We start from the raw sequence: 18391 nt of genomic DNA on the forward strand, positions 1-18391 counted from the left end.
TAACTCTTTTGCTGACAAAGGACAGTATGTATTAATGTCATGCTCGTGCACTCTTTTATGTAAGTTTGAAAAAAAAAACAACAGAAAGAAAAACCAACAACAACAGAAAAGTCGAATGACTCTTGCTGACACTAGTGATAGATGACAGTATGTATAAATGTCATACTCATGCACTCTTATGTGTAAGTTTGAAAAAAACAAAACCAAAAAAAATCAACAACAGAAAAGTTGAGTGACTCATTTGCTGACAAACGACAGTATGTGTTAATGTAATGCTCATGCATTCTTACATGTAAGTTTGAAAAAAAAAAAAAAAAACAGCAACAAAAGAGTTGAATAAATCTTTTGCTGACAAAGGACAGTATGTATTAATGTCATGCTCATGCACTCTTACATGTATGTTTGAGGGGAAAAAAAGGAAACAGAAAAGTCATACATATTATGTTCTTTGTAGAACTGAATTGAACTTACAGAAGTCCAAGTGCTGATGAGAGTGACATTTCACAAACACAGAAGAAGAAGAAGAAGCAATGATGAATCTTACAGATTGAAAGTTACCAGGGCTGGGTTGCTGAAGAAATCTTAGTTTGCTTATCATTAACCCTTTGAGCCCTGAGTTCCTGAGCAATTTTAACCCTTCTGCCTGAGCTCCTGAGCCAAAATTTGCAAATAATTGGTATTTAATGTGTCATGGCAGATATAAAAAGAGTGCCCTGACCACCGTTTTACCGGTGGTAGAGGAAAACGACATAATGCCTAACCACCGGTTGAGCGGTGCGTAAACACTTGTGTCGTGTTTTGCTATTGGTTGACTTATATTGAAATCGATCTTTTTTAGTATAAGTCAACCAATAGCAAAACATGACACAAGTGTTTACGCACCGCTCAACCGGTGGCTAGGCATTATGTCATTTTTCTCTACCACCAGTAAAGCAGTGGTCAGGGCTCAAAGGGTTAAGAATTCCTTAACTCGACGCTCATTCTGTAGACTTAAGAATTTAGGAAAATTCTTTACGTTAACCAAACTCTGCACTGCTTTGATCGCTTATATAACCCAGCTGTGGTTTGGGTGGGGTTTTTTGTTTGTTTGCTTGTTTTGAGGGGTTCTTTCGACCATGGTGCTTTGTCACAGGTGCCCCGACCATGAACGGAAAGTGGGAGACATCGCCCGCGACATGGGGTTCAAGCAGGTGTCTCTGTCTTCTGACGTCATGCCCATGGTACGCATGGTGCCACGTGGCTACACAGGTGTGTGTACCTTTTTTTTTTGTCAGGTGTGTTTTCTGTTCCGGAATTTGACAGGCACAATAGTAGTTAAAGCATTGGACTTTCAATCTGAGGGTCCCAGGTTCGAATCTTGGTAACTGCACTTGGTGGGTAAAGGGTGGAGATTTTTCCGATCTCCCAGGAGGGGTGGGGGTGGGGGCTGGGATATCGGTATTTCTCCATGTTTTCTTAAATCTTTTTTTTTTTCTTTCTTTGACAGCTTGTGCTGATGCCTACCTGACCCCCTGTATCAAGACATACGTGTCGAGCTTCGCACACGGGTTTAAAGACAACCTAAAGGTACTGCGCTTCGATTCTGTTTTGAGTGATGGTTTGGACGCTGATCTGCCAGTGCAGTGTCTGTGAGGACTTGGGTTCAAATCCTGGTCTTGCCCTTCTCCCAAGATAGACTGGAAAATCAAACTGAGCGTCTGGTCATTTGGATGAGGTCCCGTACGCAGCACACACTTTGTGCACTGAAAAAGAACCCATGACAACCATAAATTCTGTCCTCCGACAAAAATTCTGCAGAAGAAATCCTGTCTGACAGGTATACAAATAGATATGCCTGCACTCAATGCCTGACAAAGCGCATTGAGTTATGCTGCTGGTCAGGCATCCGCCTTGCAGATGTGTAATGTGTATGGATCTGTCCAAATGCATTGACGCTTCACTGAAAGTAAATTTCTGTATGCTGTGTTTCAGACACTGAAAGGATTGACTGATTGAGAAACTGAAACTGATTGGTTTAGTATTGAGTTGTAGAGGGTGCCATGGCAGATGATTGATTAAAGTATTGAGTTGATTAAAGTATTGAGTTGTAGAGGGTGCCATGGCAGATGATTGATTAAAGTATTGAGTTGTAGAGGGTGCCATGGCAGATGATTGATTAAAGTATTGAGTTGTAGAGGGTGCTATAGCAGATGATTGATTAAAGTATTGAGTTGTAGAGGGTTGCTTGGCAGATGATTGATTAAAGTATTGAGTTGTAGAGGGTGCCGTGGCAGATGATTGATTAAACTATTGAGTTGTAGAGGGTGCCATGGCAGATGATTGATTAAAGTATTGAGTTGTAGAGGGTGCCGTGGCAGATGATTGATTAAAGTATTGAGTTGTAGAGGGTTGCTTGGCAGATGATTGATTAAAGTATTGAGTTGTAGAGGGTTGCTTGGCAGATGATTGATTAAAGTATTGAGTTGTAGAGGGTGCCATTGCAGATGATTGATTAAAGTATTGAGTTGTAGAGGGTTGGTTGGTAGATGATTGATTAAAGTATTGAGTTGTACAGGGTGCCATGGCAGATGATTGATTACAGTATTGAGTTGTAGAGGGTGCCATGGCAGAATCGGTTAGGAGTGGGACTTATGATGCAGTGTTCACCAGTGATGAGGGTTCAGGGCCCTGTTTCGGCATGGCGGTGTGTCTTTTTTGAAGGGCACTTTCCCCACTCTACCCTGGCGCAAGTGATTGCCTAACTTCCGTTTGGGAAGGTTCAGTATGGCGGAAGGAGAGGATTGAGCCCTGTCCCCCTATGCCGTGCCCTGGACACAGTGAATTCACTGCCCTACCAGCTGCCGTGGTGTAGTCGTTAGCCTCGTGGACTGACGGCTGGGAGAACGCAGGTTCGAATCCCAGCAGAGGTGGGTTTTTCGGCCCGTGGCCGGCTCCTACCCAGAGCTGAGTGTGCTGTGGGCTTAAATGGGGAGACTGGGACCACACAGTTGAGTGTCATCCACTTCAATGATGCGTCTTTGGGTGTGTTGCTCTAATTACCTGACCAACATTGCAAGTGTCTGTATCCCTCGGGTCTAGTTAACGCCGGGATATCATTATGACAGGAAGCGTAGAGTACAGCCTTGCCATGCAGTCCCAAATGAAATTGGACCTCCATAGCAACATCATCATTGTCACCATCCTCCTCCTCCTCCATCATTATCAATATAAACAAAACAGTCACAAAGTCTGTGGCCTTTCATGCCCTACTCTCATGGTGACCTCAGTTTTGATGCCCCTCCACTTCTGTGCTTGGGGTGAGTCCTGTAAATGTCTTCAGTGTCGGCAGATTCATGGAGGGCTGTTGTTTTAGGGGCATGGTGGCGGTCTCTACTTTGGGAGGGACGCTCACGCAGTCTGGCTCCATGACTAAGCCATTATTGTCGTTAGTAGGGGCCTTAGTAGGTGGTGTCCTAAGTACGCTGAATCAGAACAGGCACCACTGAACACCACCGAAGTGACTCAGCAGCAGTGCAGGATCTCCTCTGGTGTGTGGCCTCTTGGCAGCCTAACACCGATGGTTCCCTGCAGACTGCCAATGCTGGAACTGTGATGGATGAACCCGGGTGTGGCCGTGTATGGGGGAATCTAAATGATATTTCAGTGTTAACCAGGCCCAAGAGATACAGAAACTTTCAGAGTAGGTCAAGAAATTTGAGCAACACACCCAAAGACGCATCCATGACATGCTGAACACACAGCTGTGTGGTCCCAGTCTCCCCATCTAAGCCCATTGCACACTCAGCCCTGTGTAGGAGCTGGCCACAGGCTGAAAAAGCCTACTTTCACTGGGAATCAAACCCGCATCCTCTCAACTGTCAGTCAGCGATGCTAACTACTTCGCCATGGTGATTGTGTTGCTCTATGGGATCACAATGATGATGTCATAATGATGAGGATAGTGATGATGCTGATGATAATGGCATTGTTGATGATGGTGGTGGTGGTGGTGGTGGTCAAGGTGACAGTAGAGAAGGGCCGTAACAATGAAGACAGCGCTGTTCACAGCGACTATGATGATGATATTCACAATGATATGACTGGTTTCAGGATACTAAAGTTCTGTTCATGAGGTCCGACGGGGGACTAACACCTTTCCAGGCGTAAGTATAGCGCAGTGATAATGTGATTAGTGTACCAGAGAGTGATGGACCGATGTTTATGTTGTGCGTTTCCATTGTACAAAGAGTAACAGATGTACTTTGATCTCAACTTGGGATTAATTGCTTTGTAGTAAATTTCACATATGTCTGTTTAATCTGAACATAGAAAGTGTACTTTTTCAGTTTGTTCTGTACTGCTGTCTTGAGATGGCCCTGTCTGTCAGATGGATGGTAAATAAAGGGATGAGTGAATGAGTGGGTGACTGAATGATATCGACCAAACAGTCTTGACGTTTTAAGGCGAAATGATCACTGAAAGAAAAAAATCATGAAAATCGTGTGCTAACTTCACTCTGAAAGAAAAAAAATTGCATCATTGTCACTGTATAAGTTAACAGAGGATATTTTAGCACAAACTTTGCATGACAAACTTTGCTGAGAAACTTTTCTTTCACATGAAGGAGTGAAATTTTTGACTTTGCGTGCAAATTTTAAACATCTTTGGGTAGATCCCTTCTCAGCTTAGGTAGCAATTTAGGAGACCTACTCTACACATCCATTACTTGAGCAAATCGCTCTCTTGTTAGTCGCAAGTGTTTTTCAAAGAGTAATTCATTGACGCCAAGTTCCTTGTTTCAGTTTCAGTAGCTCAAGGAGGCGTCACTGCGTTCAGACAAATCCATATATGCTACACCACATCTGCCAAGCAGATGCCTGACCAGCAGCGTAACCCAACGCGCTTAGTCAGGCCTTGAGAAAAAAGAAAAAGAAAAAAAAAGGTGAATAGATAATAGATAAGCTTACATAAATAAATAAATAATAATTATAATATAAAAAATGTAGTAGTAATAATAATAATAATAATAATAAATAAATAATAATAAATAAATAAATAAATAATAATAAATGATGATAGATAAGCAAATAAATGTAAACCATGAAGACACACATTCACACATACACCCACACATGAATAACAGATATGCACCAAACATGCATTTTCACAGATATGAAAGCACAGTCAAATACATATAAACATACATGAGCTCCAACACACACACACACACACACACACACACACCACACACATTACCCTGCACCTCCTCTACCCCCCTCCTCCACACACTCATTTCTAGTCTACGTATCGCAGCTTCCAAGGCACACACACACACACACACACACACAGATGAACACTTACTTGTACAAGCACACACACATACGCCCATATCTCCCACCCCCAAGTTCCTTGATGGCATTGTGAGCAGCTTACTGCTGCCCCAGCTTCTAAATGTTGGTCACACTTTTACGTGTATGACCGTTTTTACCCCGCCATGTAGGCAGCCATACTCCGTTTTCGGGGGTGTGCATGCTGGGTATATTCTTGTTTCCATAACCCACCGAACGCTGACATGGATTACAGGATCTTTAACGTGCGTATTTGATCATCTGCTTGCGTACACACATGAAGGGGGTTCAGGCACTAGCAGGTCTGCACATATGTTGACCTGGGAGATCGGAAAAATCTCCACCCTTTACCCTCCAGGCCGTCACCAAGGTTCAAACCCCAGACCCATAGATTGGAACTCCAACGTTTCAACCACTAGGCTATAGCGCCTGTCTGTCACTCAAAGTCAATGCTTCCTCTTCTTTGTGCATCTCATCTCCCATGGCATCAGGACTGCATTAAAAAAAACCTCACTTTTTTGGTGCCATATATACTGCACCATGTCGAACTGATGCAAACAAGGCTGGTCTGTTTGTTCTGCTTGGCCAAATTTCCATTGGCAACACTGTTTGCTTGCTTTTATTGTACTGGCGTCTTGATTTCATTCAGACCTGGCAGATAAATTTCATGTCTTTGGGTGGATGGCTCTGTTGTTGTTTTTTCTTTGCACACAATTTCACACGAATTCTTCACATGCGAATTTTGGCACCATTTTTGGGGGTTCTAAAGAATTTCAAGGCATTTTTTTTGAGTGACTGAATTTAATCAAGCGCCGCCATTGCTTCTGTTGGGTGCCAGATTCACCGGCTCTCATGCCATCCTGTCTGGGCCAGCAGGGGGCGTTGTGGGCTATGCCGTCACCACCTACAGTGAAAAGACGGGCCGTCCGGTCATCGGGTTTGACATGGGAGGTAAGTCCAGCATAAAGTCCGTGACTGGCAATTCTGCATTTGTACATGTATGAAAAATTTGGTGTTGCCACATGCATTGTCGGGACATACACCTTGATGTGTGTGTTGGTGGAAAGGAGGGGGGAACCGCAAAATGACTGTCATATCCATTTTGAATGATAACACTATGAGTTTTATTCATCGCCTGTAGGATATGTGTTGCATTTGAATGCACTGTAAATGACAAAACCTTTGTTTTTTTCCATGTTCTGAATGTGTGTGTGTGTGTAAGTGTGTGTGTTTCCTTTGCATCAGAGGTGACATTTTTGACTCACTTGTGTAAACAAAGTCAGTCTATGTTTTAACCCGGTGTTCGGTTGTCTGTGTGTGTGTGGGTCTGTGTGTCCGTGGTAAACTTTAACATTGCCATTTTCTCTGCAAATACTTTGTCAGTTGACACCAAATTAGGCATAAAAATAGAAAAATTCAGTTCTTTCCAGTCATCTTGTTTAAAACAATATTGCACCTCTGGGATGGGCACAAAAAAATTAAAAAAGAAGCCAAATTATATGCAAACTGCATTTACTGTTATATTTATGTTTTATTTATTCTCAAAACTTGGTACTTTGATATGATATTCTGACACAATAACAAGAGCAGTCATTTTTATCATTTTTTGTTCAAACTGGAACTTCTTTTGCTAAGCATGGAAGTTATATTTATTTTGCAAACGTTTTGGTGCAGATAGTAAAAAAAGGGAAATTAATTTGTAATTAATGCTAGGGGACTTAATTTGCTTTAAACTGATCTTTCTCATCTTAAACATTACATTTTGAAATTATACTCAATACATATAAAGTTTGTGTGTTTTACTCTCAGTGTACAGGGCTTTCACTATGTTCATTCGCCTAAGTGGTCTTTTTCAGAAAATACTAAAATCAATACGACGAGTGGACCTTATAGATCTATTGGCTGAGCCCTGAAGGTCATGGGCAAAAATCAGTTGCGTACACATATTTATTCACATTCAAAGCGTGTGCTCATATTCTTCACGAATGCGAACGACGCCATTTTGTTTCAAGTTGTTGACCTGCCTGTTCAATGCTATATTCAATGGACAATACACGATAACATGTGATGGAAAGTTGGAGAAGGAGACCGTTAAATATTTATTCAGAGAAAGATTTGTGAACGCCTCATCACTTACTGGATTATGCCTCAAACTGCCATAAAGATATCCATAGAATCAGTCGGAATTCACAGTTAAAAATAATAAACCATGAGAGTTAATACCCTTGAATTGATGAAACGCAAAAATTTCCAGTCTTGACTTTTCTCAGAATGAAGTCCTTTTCACTTCATACAACGTTTAGAAGTACTTGTATGTGGCTCTACATGTTATTAGTTTAACAAAATACTCAATTTTCATATCAACTTTAAAACTATAAAACTAGAATGAACATAAAAGAGAAATTGAATCGACCATGTCAACCAAGTGTAACTAAACTTGTACATCTATGTAGGTCCAGAGAAAACGGCTAAATGTTGCCATGTGATTGCGGCGATAGCCACGTCTCCTTTACCGCGGACTTAAAAAGAATTTTTAATTGTCCTTAAAGATTTTTTGAATGCCCAAGATACACCAGAATAATATGATTTGAACAGCGTTTTCACTGCAAATACCGCAATTGATTTATCGCCCTTTAAAAAAAGCATGTTTAAATATTATATTTTTGAACGTCAGTAAAGGAGCCACGATAGTGTAATGGATAAGACAGTTTCTTCTCTTCCGAACACGCTGGGTTCAAATCTGCCATTAGAACTTTTTTTTTCTTTTTTCTTTTTCTTTTAACCCGAAGCTTTATAATAACAAACACAGAACACATTTAACGATTAGATTTTTTTTTTTAAGTGTATCACAAGTGATTCTTGAAGGCCTTGCCTCTCTTGTTTCTTCTTGAAACATCATCATCATCATCATGAACAGTTCCAGTTTGCACATTTCACACATATCACTCCCCAAAAACTTATTGAACAAAACACATAAAAAACACCAATCCACCCCCAAAAAATTATTGAACAAAACACATAAAAAACACCAATCCACCCCAAAAAATTATTGAACACGGGCAGATTCACAGTTCAGTTTCATTTTCAGTTTCCTCCTCTTCTTGTAACTCCCACGTTCACTCAGTTTCAGTTTCAAGGGGGTGTCAAAGTATGCAGACCGATCCACAAGCGTTACACCACATCTGCTATTAAAAAAAAAAAAATTTCAATGGCTGCCGGAAAAAGAGGGTGCTAGCCAGCGGGACAAAGGGGAGGTTACCTACTTCCGGGAGGTTATCGGTCGTAGTACTTTCGTTTTCTCCGCATAGGCGGATAGTAGTTTGCACAGAACAGGAATGTCAGACCCCTGCCGGAGTCTGCACTAGTTGGGTCATGGTAAGTATGTTATTTAAACATAATTTTAGATAGAAAATTTCCTTTTAATTTCACTTTTTTTTTTAAATCACAGCAAAATCACAGCATGGATTTCCTTTTTTTTTTCTTTTTTTTTTTTAAGGAACATCTACTGACGTCAGCCGCTACGCTGGGTCATACGAACACGTGTTTGAGACGACGACAGCAGGGGTGACAATTCAGGCCCCACAGCTGGACATCAACACGGTGGCAGCGGGAGGGGGTTCGATGCTCTTTTTCCGCTCAGGACTCTTCGTGGTCGGCCCCGAGTCTGCCGGGGCCCACCCAGGCCCTGTGTGCTACAGGAAAGGTGGGTTCGAATCTTCTGATAACGATGATGATGATGACAACAGCAGCCCCATCCACATGTAATATGCAGCTTTTGTTCGAACGTGTGTGTGTGCATGTGTGTGTGTGTGAGTATGCACAAGTTTTTATATTGATATGCACTTGTATGTATCCTAATTTCTACTGTATCTGTGTTTGTGTATGATTTTCGATTTATGTTCGTACCTTGTTATGTACTATCCCCCCCAATATTCCTTGTGACCCCGGTACACTTGGTAATAAAGACATATTCTGTTCTATTCTATTCTATTCTATACTGATAATGATGATCATGATGATGATAATGATAGTGATAATATTTGGACTACTGCTGCAACTGCTGCAACTGATAAGAAGAAGAAATTATAATGATGATAATGTTGTGTTGTTTATAATAATTATGATGATGATGATTCTAATATTACTACTACTGCTAATAATAATCTTATCATTATTATTGTTGTTGTTATTATTGTTGTTGTTGTTATTATAATGAAGATGATAATCAATGATGATGCAGACTGATGCTTAAACCTTCCAAACAAGGTGTTCATGGCATTTACATTAAAAGTTGTACATACAAAAGAGTACATGCATTGAAGTAGCATACACAAACTTATGTGTGCACACACACAAACACACTTGCAGGTGCACACACACACACAGCCAGTTTAAAGTTCAGGGAACACTTTATTCAATGATATTAGTCAATAAGATGGCAGGCGGAACAGGAAGAGGTGTGTTTTGAGAGACTTTTTTTTAACCCATCGAACCCTGCACCACAGTATTTCTTTGGCGTAAAAATCCGTCTCACTGAAATGGTTTTCACATTCCTACTTATGCTTAAACCACAAAGAAGAAGAACTAACTTGTAAGTATGCATAAAACGCAAAGAAATGGAACTAACTTCTGCTGTATTGTTGGATATGTCCTCATGTAATTTGGAGGTAAAAACAGTGTATTTTATGTGTTTTCTCGCATTAATATGGCATGGAAGCCAGCCAAGGTTGTTAACTTCCCAGGATTGAATGGGTTAAACTGAAGTGGGGGAACTCTTGTGACATAATTCAAAAGGGCATTTTGTTCCCTGCTGCTGGGCCAGAACAGGAGAAAGAGTGCTCTACCTTGGGATTTTTTTTTGTATCATCAAGGAATTGTCAACCCTCTGAAATCAGCAGCCTAGCGTTAATGTTCAGGAGAAGAACAGATCAAAAGCTCTCGAGTGCTCTGTGTGATAAGGTGTTTCAGCACTTCCAGCTGACGTGTTTGTTTTTTTGATTGATTGATGTGGATACTTATATAGCGCCTATCCTCGGTCAGTGACCAAGCTCCAAGCGCTTTACATTCACGGGGACATTTGCACCATAGGCTGCCTACCTGGGTAGAGCCGACTGACGGCTGCCACTGGGCGCTCATCATTCGTTTCCTGTGTCATTCAATCAGATTTCAGACACACACACACTCAGACAGACATGTAACATTTTACGTGTATGACCGTTTTTATTTATTTACCCCGCCATGTAGGCAGCCGTACTTTCAGGGGTGTGCATGCTGGGTACATTCTTGTTTCCATAACCCACCAAACACTGACATTGATTACAGGATCTTTAACATGCATATTTGATCTTCTGCATGTGCATACACACGAAGGGGGTTCAAGCACTCGCAGGTCTGTACATATGTTGACCTGGGAGATCAGAAAAATCTCCACCCTTTACCCACCAGGTGCACCGAGATTCGAACCCAGGACCCTCAGATTGAAAGTCCAGCACTTTAACCATTTGGCTATTGTGCCTGTCAAGCCTGAAGAGTTGAATTACTTTGATGCACTGCTTGACATAGGTTGTGTGTCAGTAAGGTTGTGTTAGGTAAAGACAGGTAGAAGGTATTTTATATAACTGAGTAGTTTTCAAAGGTTGCACCAAAATTCTTTCACATAAATATTAATTTTAATGAATTATAGGCTTTATCTTGAATGATATTTTTATAACTTTAAAAAAATGTAATCTTACTAAATTCTAACAACATGAAAACTGTAATTCCATGTATTAGGAAGTGTTCATATTTTTTATATAAAAAAAAGAGAAGAAATAATGCTCCCAGTAAAGGGAGGTGAATCACTTGTGACCGATTTACATGAAGATTAAGGGGAGGGAAATCATTTGTGACCAAATCACCAGAAGATCGTAGCCAACCCGGTTTCATAACAAAAGTCAAATATCTTCCTCTTTGTTTGAGGGCTGCAACTCCCACATTCACTTGTGTATTACAGGAGTGGGTTTTTACATGTATGACCATGTTTACCCTGTCATGTAGGCAGCCATGCTCCGTTTTCGGGGGTAAAAGTCAAGTATAACTAAAGTTAAAAAAAAAATTTTTAAAAAAATTTTTAATGTTCAGGGGGCCCCTTGACAGTGACGGATGCCAACTTGGTTCTTGGACGTCTCATTCCGGAATATTTCCCCCACATCTTTGGGGAGAAGGAGGATCAGCCCCTGGACTCCGCTGCCACCAGCCAGGCTTTCGCCAGACTGACAGAAGAGGTAGTGGTTGTTTTGTTGACAGTCTTCTTCTCCTTCTTCATTCATGGGGTGCAACTCCCACATTCACTTGTATGTACACGAGTTGGCTTTCACTTGTATAACCGATAACTGTTTTTACCCTGCCATGCAGGCAGCCATGCTCCATTTTCGGGAGTGATGATGATGATGATGATAATAATAATAATAATGATAATAATGGTAACGATAATAAGAAGAATAATGATGATGATGATAATGATGTTAATGATAACAATAATGATTGATAGTTATAATGTTGATTTCAGTGATAACAATGATAGAATTTGTTAATGACACATCTGCATTTCTCTCACGCTCTCTCGCTCTCTCTCTCCTCTCTCTCTCTCTCTATAACTATCTATGTCTATATATATATAGCTATCTATCTATATCTATATATATATATATATATATATATATATATGTATATGTACAGCACTCTATCCAGGAAACTGCTCCAGGTGTTTTACATAGTATAGAATACAGATGGTATTCTGCAACACACAATGCATCAGTATTATACAGGTATACATCCCAAAACCTCCCCAACAAACTATACTTGTATAGATACACAAGTACATACATCCTTAGATCCATCCATCCATCCAAGAATATGTTCACATATATATACCACCACCACCCCTACACACACACACACACACACACACATGCGCATGTGCACGCGCACCCATGCCCACACCCATGCCCACCCCCCCAATCCCCCACGCCCCCCGCCCCCACACACCCACACCCACACTCACACCCACCCACCCACACAACCACCCCCACACACACACACCCACACACACACGCACACACACACACCCACCCACACAACCACACCCACACCCCCCCACCCCCACCCCACCCCACACACACACACACCCCACCCCCCACCCACCAAGCTCCCCCCCACACATACACACACACACCCACATCCACATCCAGCGCTGACTGTGGTCTGACTGTCACAGGTGAACGCCTTCACACCCACACCCACACTCAAACCCACACATACCCACACCCAGATCCACCCACCCACACAACCACACCCACACCCACACCCACACACACACACACACACACACACACACACACACACACACACACACACACACACACACACACACACACATCCACATCCAGCACTGACTGTGGTCTGACTGTCACAGGTGAACGCCTTCACACACACACACACACACACACCCACACACACACACACCCAACCCCCTCTCCCCGCCACACACACACCCACACACACCTACACACACACCTACATCCACATCCAGCACTGACTGTGCTCTGACTGTCACAGGTGAACGCCTTCACCAGCAGCCAGGGTGGGGAAGCCATGTCCGTGCAGGAGGTGGCCATGGGCTTCATCCAGGTCGCCAACGAGAGCATGTGTCGCCCAATCAGAGCCCTGACGCAGGTAAGTAACCCCGTTCCACCTTGGGGAAGTTCACACTCCCAGCAGGCTCTTTGATGTGGGGAAAAAACGCAGTAGATATACTGGGGTTGTGTTGTTGTTTTTTGACGAGAGCATGTGTCGCCTTCTTCTTCTGCGTTCACTCGTATGCACACGAGTGGGCTTTTACGTGTATGACCGTTTTTACCCCGCCATGTAGGCAGCCATACTCCGTTTTCGGGGGTGTGCATGCTGGGTATGTTCTTGTTTCCATAACCCACCGAACGCTGACATGGATTACAGGATCTTTAACGTGCGTATTTGATCTTCTGCTTGCATGTACACATGAAGGGGGTTCAGGCACTAGCAGGTCTGCACATATGTTGACCTGGGAGATCGGAAAAATCTCCACCCTTTACCCACCAGGTGCCGTCACCGTGATTCGAACCCGGGACCCTCAGATTGACAGTCCAACGCTTTAACCACTCGGCTATTGCGCCGCATGTGTCGCCCAATCAGAGCCCTGACGCAGGTGATTCAGCCATTCAACCATGGGAAGACTGCACTTGGCGGGCTCCCGTGTGTCAAATTGAGGTGGGGGAAAAAACACACAGAAAATATACTGGGTTATGTTTTTTTTTTATTCTCCAGATGAAGTGTGGAAACATCCAGAAAATACTGCATTGTATTGTATTACTCTTTTTTGACACAACAGATTTCTCTGCAGGAAATTTGGGCTACTGTCCCCAGGGAGAGTGCGTCGTTATGCTGAGAGCACCACCCATTTTGGGTTTTTTTCTGCCTGCAGTTTTTTTTAATTTGTTTCTTTTTATTGAAGTGGATTTTTTGACAGAATTTTGCCAGGGACAACCCTTTTGTTGCCATGGGTTTTTTTACGTACGCTAAGCGCATACTGCACAAGGGACCTCAGTTTATCGTCTCCTCCGAATGACTAGCGTCCCCAACCACCTCCCAAGGTCTACTGGAGGGGAGAAAATAATGGTGACTGTGCCAGGATTCAAACCCGTACAGATTCTCTCGCTTCCTCGGCAGACACTACGAAAGTTAGTTCCCTTTCTTTGCAATTCATGTATACGTAGGAATGTGAAAAACGTTTCCCCAGAGCCTCTGTGGTGTGTCTCTTTCTTGCTTTACCGGGTTGGGCAGTCCAGAGCAAGCGATTCCCAACTACATTGGATCGATGTTGAGGTCTTTGAGGGACACTTTGAGGCTTAATAATGATAAAAATAATGATAATTATGATAATTATAGTAATGATGATAATAATAGAGATTATTGTAATCATAGTAATAATGATCATAGTGACGATGCTTATGATAATAATGATGATAATTATAGTAATGATGATGATCGTGATGATGATGATGACCATCATCATCATCCTAGTGGTTATAATAATGTTGATAATGATTATGATTATAGTAATAATAATTGAAATGATGATGATGATGATTTTTTTTTTTTAAAGAAATTATTTTTAAAGAATTAATAATAGTGATTATGATTATAATAATGATGATGATAATTATAGAAATAATGATAATCATCATCATCATCATCATCATAATGATAATAATAATTATGATAATAGATATCATGATGATGATAGTAATAATAGTGACGATGATTATGATAATAGTAATAATAATAATAATGGTGATGATGATAATAGTGATAATAAAGCCTTTACAACACAGTCATCCAAAGCCCACGGAGCACGTCTTTCAGTCGTGTGCAGTGTGTGTTGTACTTCGATGATCGTCAGTCAGATATGGTGGACCTTAATAATAATAATGATAATAATGGATACTTATGTAGCACACTATACAGAAATCTGCTCCAGGTGCTTTACAAAAACGCTTTTGTTAACATAAAACGTTACATCTATGTTACATACACACACCAAAATGTGACTACACACACACACACACACACACACACACATACACATGCACACACACACACACACACACACACTGCATACATACATTTTAACATACATGTGTATCTAACAGCTACCCTAACACATACGCACACATAGGTAGGTACAAACTTACATAAACACATGCGTAAGCGTAACTTTTTGGGTAGGGGGAGTCCTTGCGATGAACTGCAGAGTTTGTCGCTGCACCAGCCCTGACTGTGTATAGCATAGCAACTCAAAAACAGAGGAAGATGATGATGATAATGATAACAACAATGATAAGAATCATAATAGAATATAAGAAAAAAATATTGGTAACATTACAATACATTTATATAGTGGTTTCAGACCTCTCAAAGCGTTTTGCACTAACATGTCAGTCAGACACAGAGCACACATGCGCGCGCGCGCACACACACACGCACGCACACACATGCACACACACACACACACATGCACGCACACACACACACACACATGCATGCACACACATGCACGCACACACATGCACACACGCACACACACACACACACACTGTACTTTGATTTTTAATGATTTTGTTGAACCATGCTGTTTGAGGTAGTAGCTTGCTCTGCATTGCATTCAAAATCTGTCAGTGCATAGGTGTGCGTTTGTATGTGCATGTGTTCATGTGTGTGTGTGTGTGTGTGTGTGTGCATGTGTGTGGGTGTGGGTGTGTATTGTTCATTCTTTTATTTAACATCTATCCACCACTGTATGTTGTGGATGTGTATATTTCTGTGGGTGTGTGCCTGTGTGAGTGTGTGCAGGTGTTTGTGTGTGTGCATGTGTTTGTGTGTGTGCATGATTGTGTGTATGTGTGGTTGTGTACAATTCATTCTTTAGTTTAATGTCTGTCGATGATAGTATGTGTGGGTATATACTTCTCTGTGCGTGTGTATGTGTGGGTGTGTGAATGTCAGCAGTCTGCAGGGAACTTTAAATCTTAGGTTGCCAGGAGGCCACACACCAGAGGAGATCCTGCACTGCTATTGAGTCACTTCAGTGGTGTTCAATCGTGCCTGTTTTGATGTAACATACTTAGGACACCACCCGTTAAGCCCGCTACTGATGACATAATGGCTTAGTCGTGGAACCAGACTGAGTGAGCGTCCCTCCCAGAGTGGAGACCACCACCACATCCTTCCATCAACAGCCCTCCCCCATCCCCCCCCATGAATCTGCTGACACAGAAGACATTGACAGGACTCACCCCCAAGCATGGAAGTGGAAGGGTATCAAAACTGAGGTCACCATGACAGCAGGGCAACAAAGGCCACAGACTTTGGGACTTTTTTGTTTATATTAATAATGATGAAGAAGAAGCATGGGGTTTTGTGTGTGTGTGTGTGTGTGTATGTATCTGTGTTTGGGTGTTCATAGTCTGCGTGATCAGGCATGTCATGATCATTTTGCATGGCACCCCCCCCCCCCCCACCTCCCTCACCTCCTTCCATCCTCATCCCCGCATGATTTCAGGCCAAAGGTCACGACACGTCGCGCCACACCCTGGCGTGCTTCGGAGGGGCCGGGGGTCAGCACGCCTGCGCCATTGCCCGCTCCCTGGGCATGACGCAGGTCTTCATTCATAGGTGAGGTACGATAGGATATGGATATTTATTTATTTATACAGCACCTGTCCTCGGTCTGACGCCCAAGCTCTAAGCGCTTAACGTACACAGGGTCATTTGCACAACCGGTTGTCTCTACATGAGTGGGGGTGACTGACTGCTGCCATTGAGCTCTCATCAATCATTTCCTGTTTCATTCAGCACTGCTTTTTTTTCTTTCTTTTAAAAAAAAAAAATTATTTATTTATTTATGTACGCTTTTTTTTCTTCTTAATTATTATTATTTGTTTATTTATTTATGTACGCTTATAGTTGACTTCATCAAGTTTTTGCGCCTTATACATATTATTATTAGTAGTAGTAGTTCTTTTCTATGTATTTATCTATTATTTATTTACCCTTTTCCTCAAGGCCTAAGTACGTTGGGTTACTCTGCTGGTCAGGCATCTGCTTGGCAGATGTGGTGTAGCGTATATGGATTTGTCCGAACGCAGTGACGCCTCCTTGAGCTACTGAAACTGACACTGAAACTCATTCAGTCAGGTTTCAGTCACACACACACACACATAGACACTCAACATGTAACATTTTACATGTATGACCGTTTTGTTTGATTACCCTGCCACATAGGCAGCCATACTCTGTTTTCCTGGGTGTGCATGCTGGATATGTTCATGTTTCCATAACCCAGTGAATGTGTTTACTTGGATTACAGGATCCTTAACGTGCGTATTTGATCTTCTGTGCGCATAATCACACAAAGAGGATTCAGGCACTAGCAGGTCTGGACATATGTTGACCTGGGACATCAGGAAAATCTTCACCCTTTACCCACTAGGCGCCGTTACCGATATTTGAACCCAGGACGCTCAAATTGAAAGTCCAACGCTTTACCATTTGGCTGTTGCACCCATCAGGTGCTTTTTTTTTAGTGAAAACTGGTGTGTTCCTTCCTAAACTTTGGGGAGGTTGATTTTCAAAGAGTCCACATGATAATTAAGTCTCTTCAAATGACAGACAGGCAGAAAATACGAAAAAAAAACCAAAAAAACTTAGCCGTATGAAGAGCACAGGAACAGGAGTCATGATGGCTGCCGGAAAAAGAGGGCGCTAGCTAGCGGGACAAAGGGGAGGTTACCTACTTCCGGGAGGTTATCGGCCGTAGTTGCTTTCGTTTTCTCCGCATAGGCGGATAGTAGTTTGCACAGGACAGGAATGTCAGACCCCTGCCGGAGTCTGCACTAGTTGGGTCACGGTAAGTATGTTATTTAAACGTAATTTTAAATAGAAAATTTCCTATTTCATTTCATGGAAAGGCGTGCTAGATGTTCTGAAAAAAAAAAACCCAAAAAACGGAAGGCTGTGATTCTATGCCTCATTATCTGCAATGCTTCAGTGAACTCCCTCCCAGAGAGGGAAGGTGGCAGGATGGTTAAGACGCTTGTCTCTCAATACACTGTCCATCAGGGGTCTGTGTTCAAATCCTTGTCTCGACCTTTCTCCCAGGTTTGACTGGACAAAAACAACAACTGAGAATTCTAGACGCTAGGATAATAATAATAATAATAATGGATACTTATATAGCACACTATCCAGAAATCTGCTCTAGGTGCTTTACAAAAACGCTTTTGTTAACATAAAACATTACATCAATGTTACATACACACACCAAAATGTGACTACACACACACACACACACACACACACACACACACACACACAATGCATAATACATTTTAACATACATGTGTATCTAACAGCTACCCTAACACATACGCACACATAGGCAGGCACAAACTTACATAAACACATGCACACTATACACGTTCAAAAACATG

The 18391-nt window shown here is 41.9% G+C and overlaps 1 protein-coding gene across 1 annotated transcript in view; it reads left to right on the forward strand.

The window, feature by feature from the left end:
• LOC143300419 (5-oxoprolinase-like) overlaps window positions 1-18391 on the forward strand; it is a 70765-nt gene that overhangs the window by 10932 nt on the left and 41442 nt on the right. The window contains exons 5-12 of the mRNA XM_076614064.1: window positions 1133-1248; window positions 1487-1566; window positions 4090-4142; window positions 6166-6278; window positions 8824-9030; window positions 11448-11590; window positions 12924-13040; window positions 16462-16574. Coding sequence (XP_076470179.1) covers window positions 1133-1248; window positions 1487-1566; window positions 4090-4142; window positions 6166-6278; window positions 8824-9030; window positions 11448-11590; window positions 12924-13040; window positions 16462-16574 — 942 coding nt within the window. The remainder of the gene's footprint in view (window positions 1-1132; window positions 1249-1486; window positions 1567-4089; window positions 4143-6165; window positions 6279-8823; window positions 9031-11447; window positions 11591-12923; window positions 13041-16461; window positions 16575-18391) is intronic.

The sequence above is a fragment of the Babylonia areolata genome, chromosome 26, assembly GCF_041734735.1.
Source record: "Babylonia areolata isolate BAREFJ2019XMU chromosome 26, ASM4173473v1, whole genome shotgun sequence".
NCBI classification, from domain to species: domain Eukaryota; kingdom Metazoa; phylum Mollusca; class Gastropoda; order Neogastropoda; family Buccinidae; genus Babylonia; species Babylonia areolata.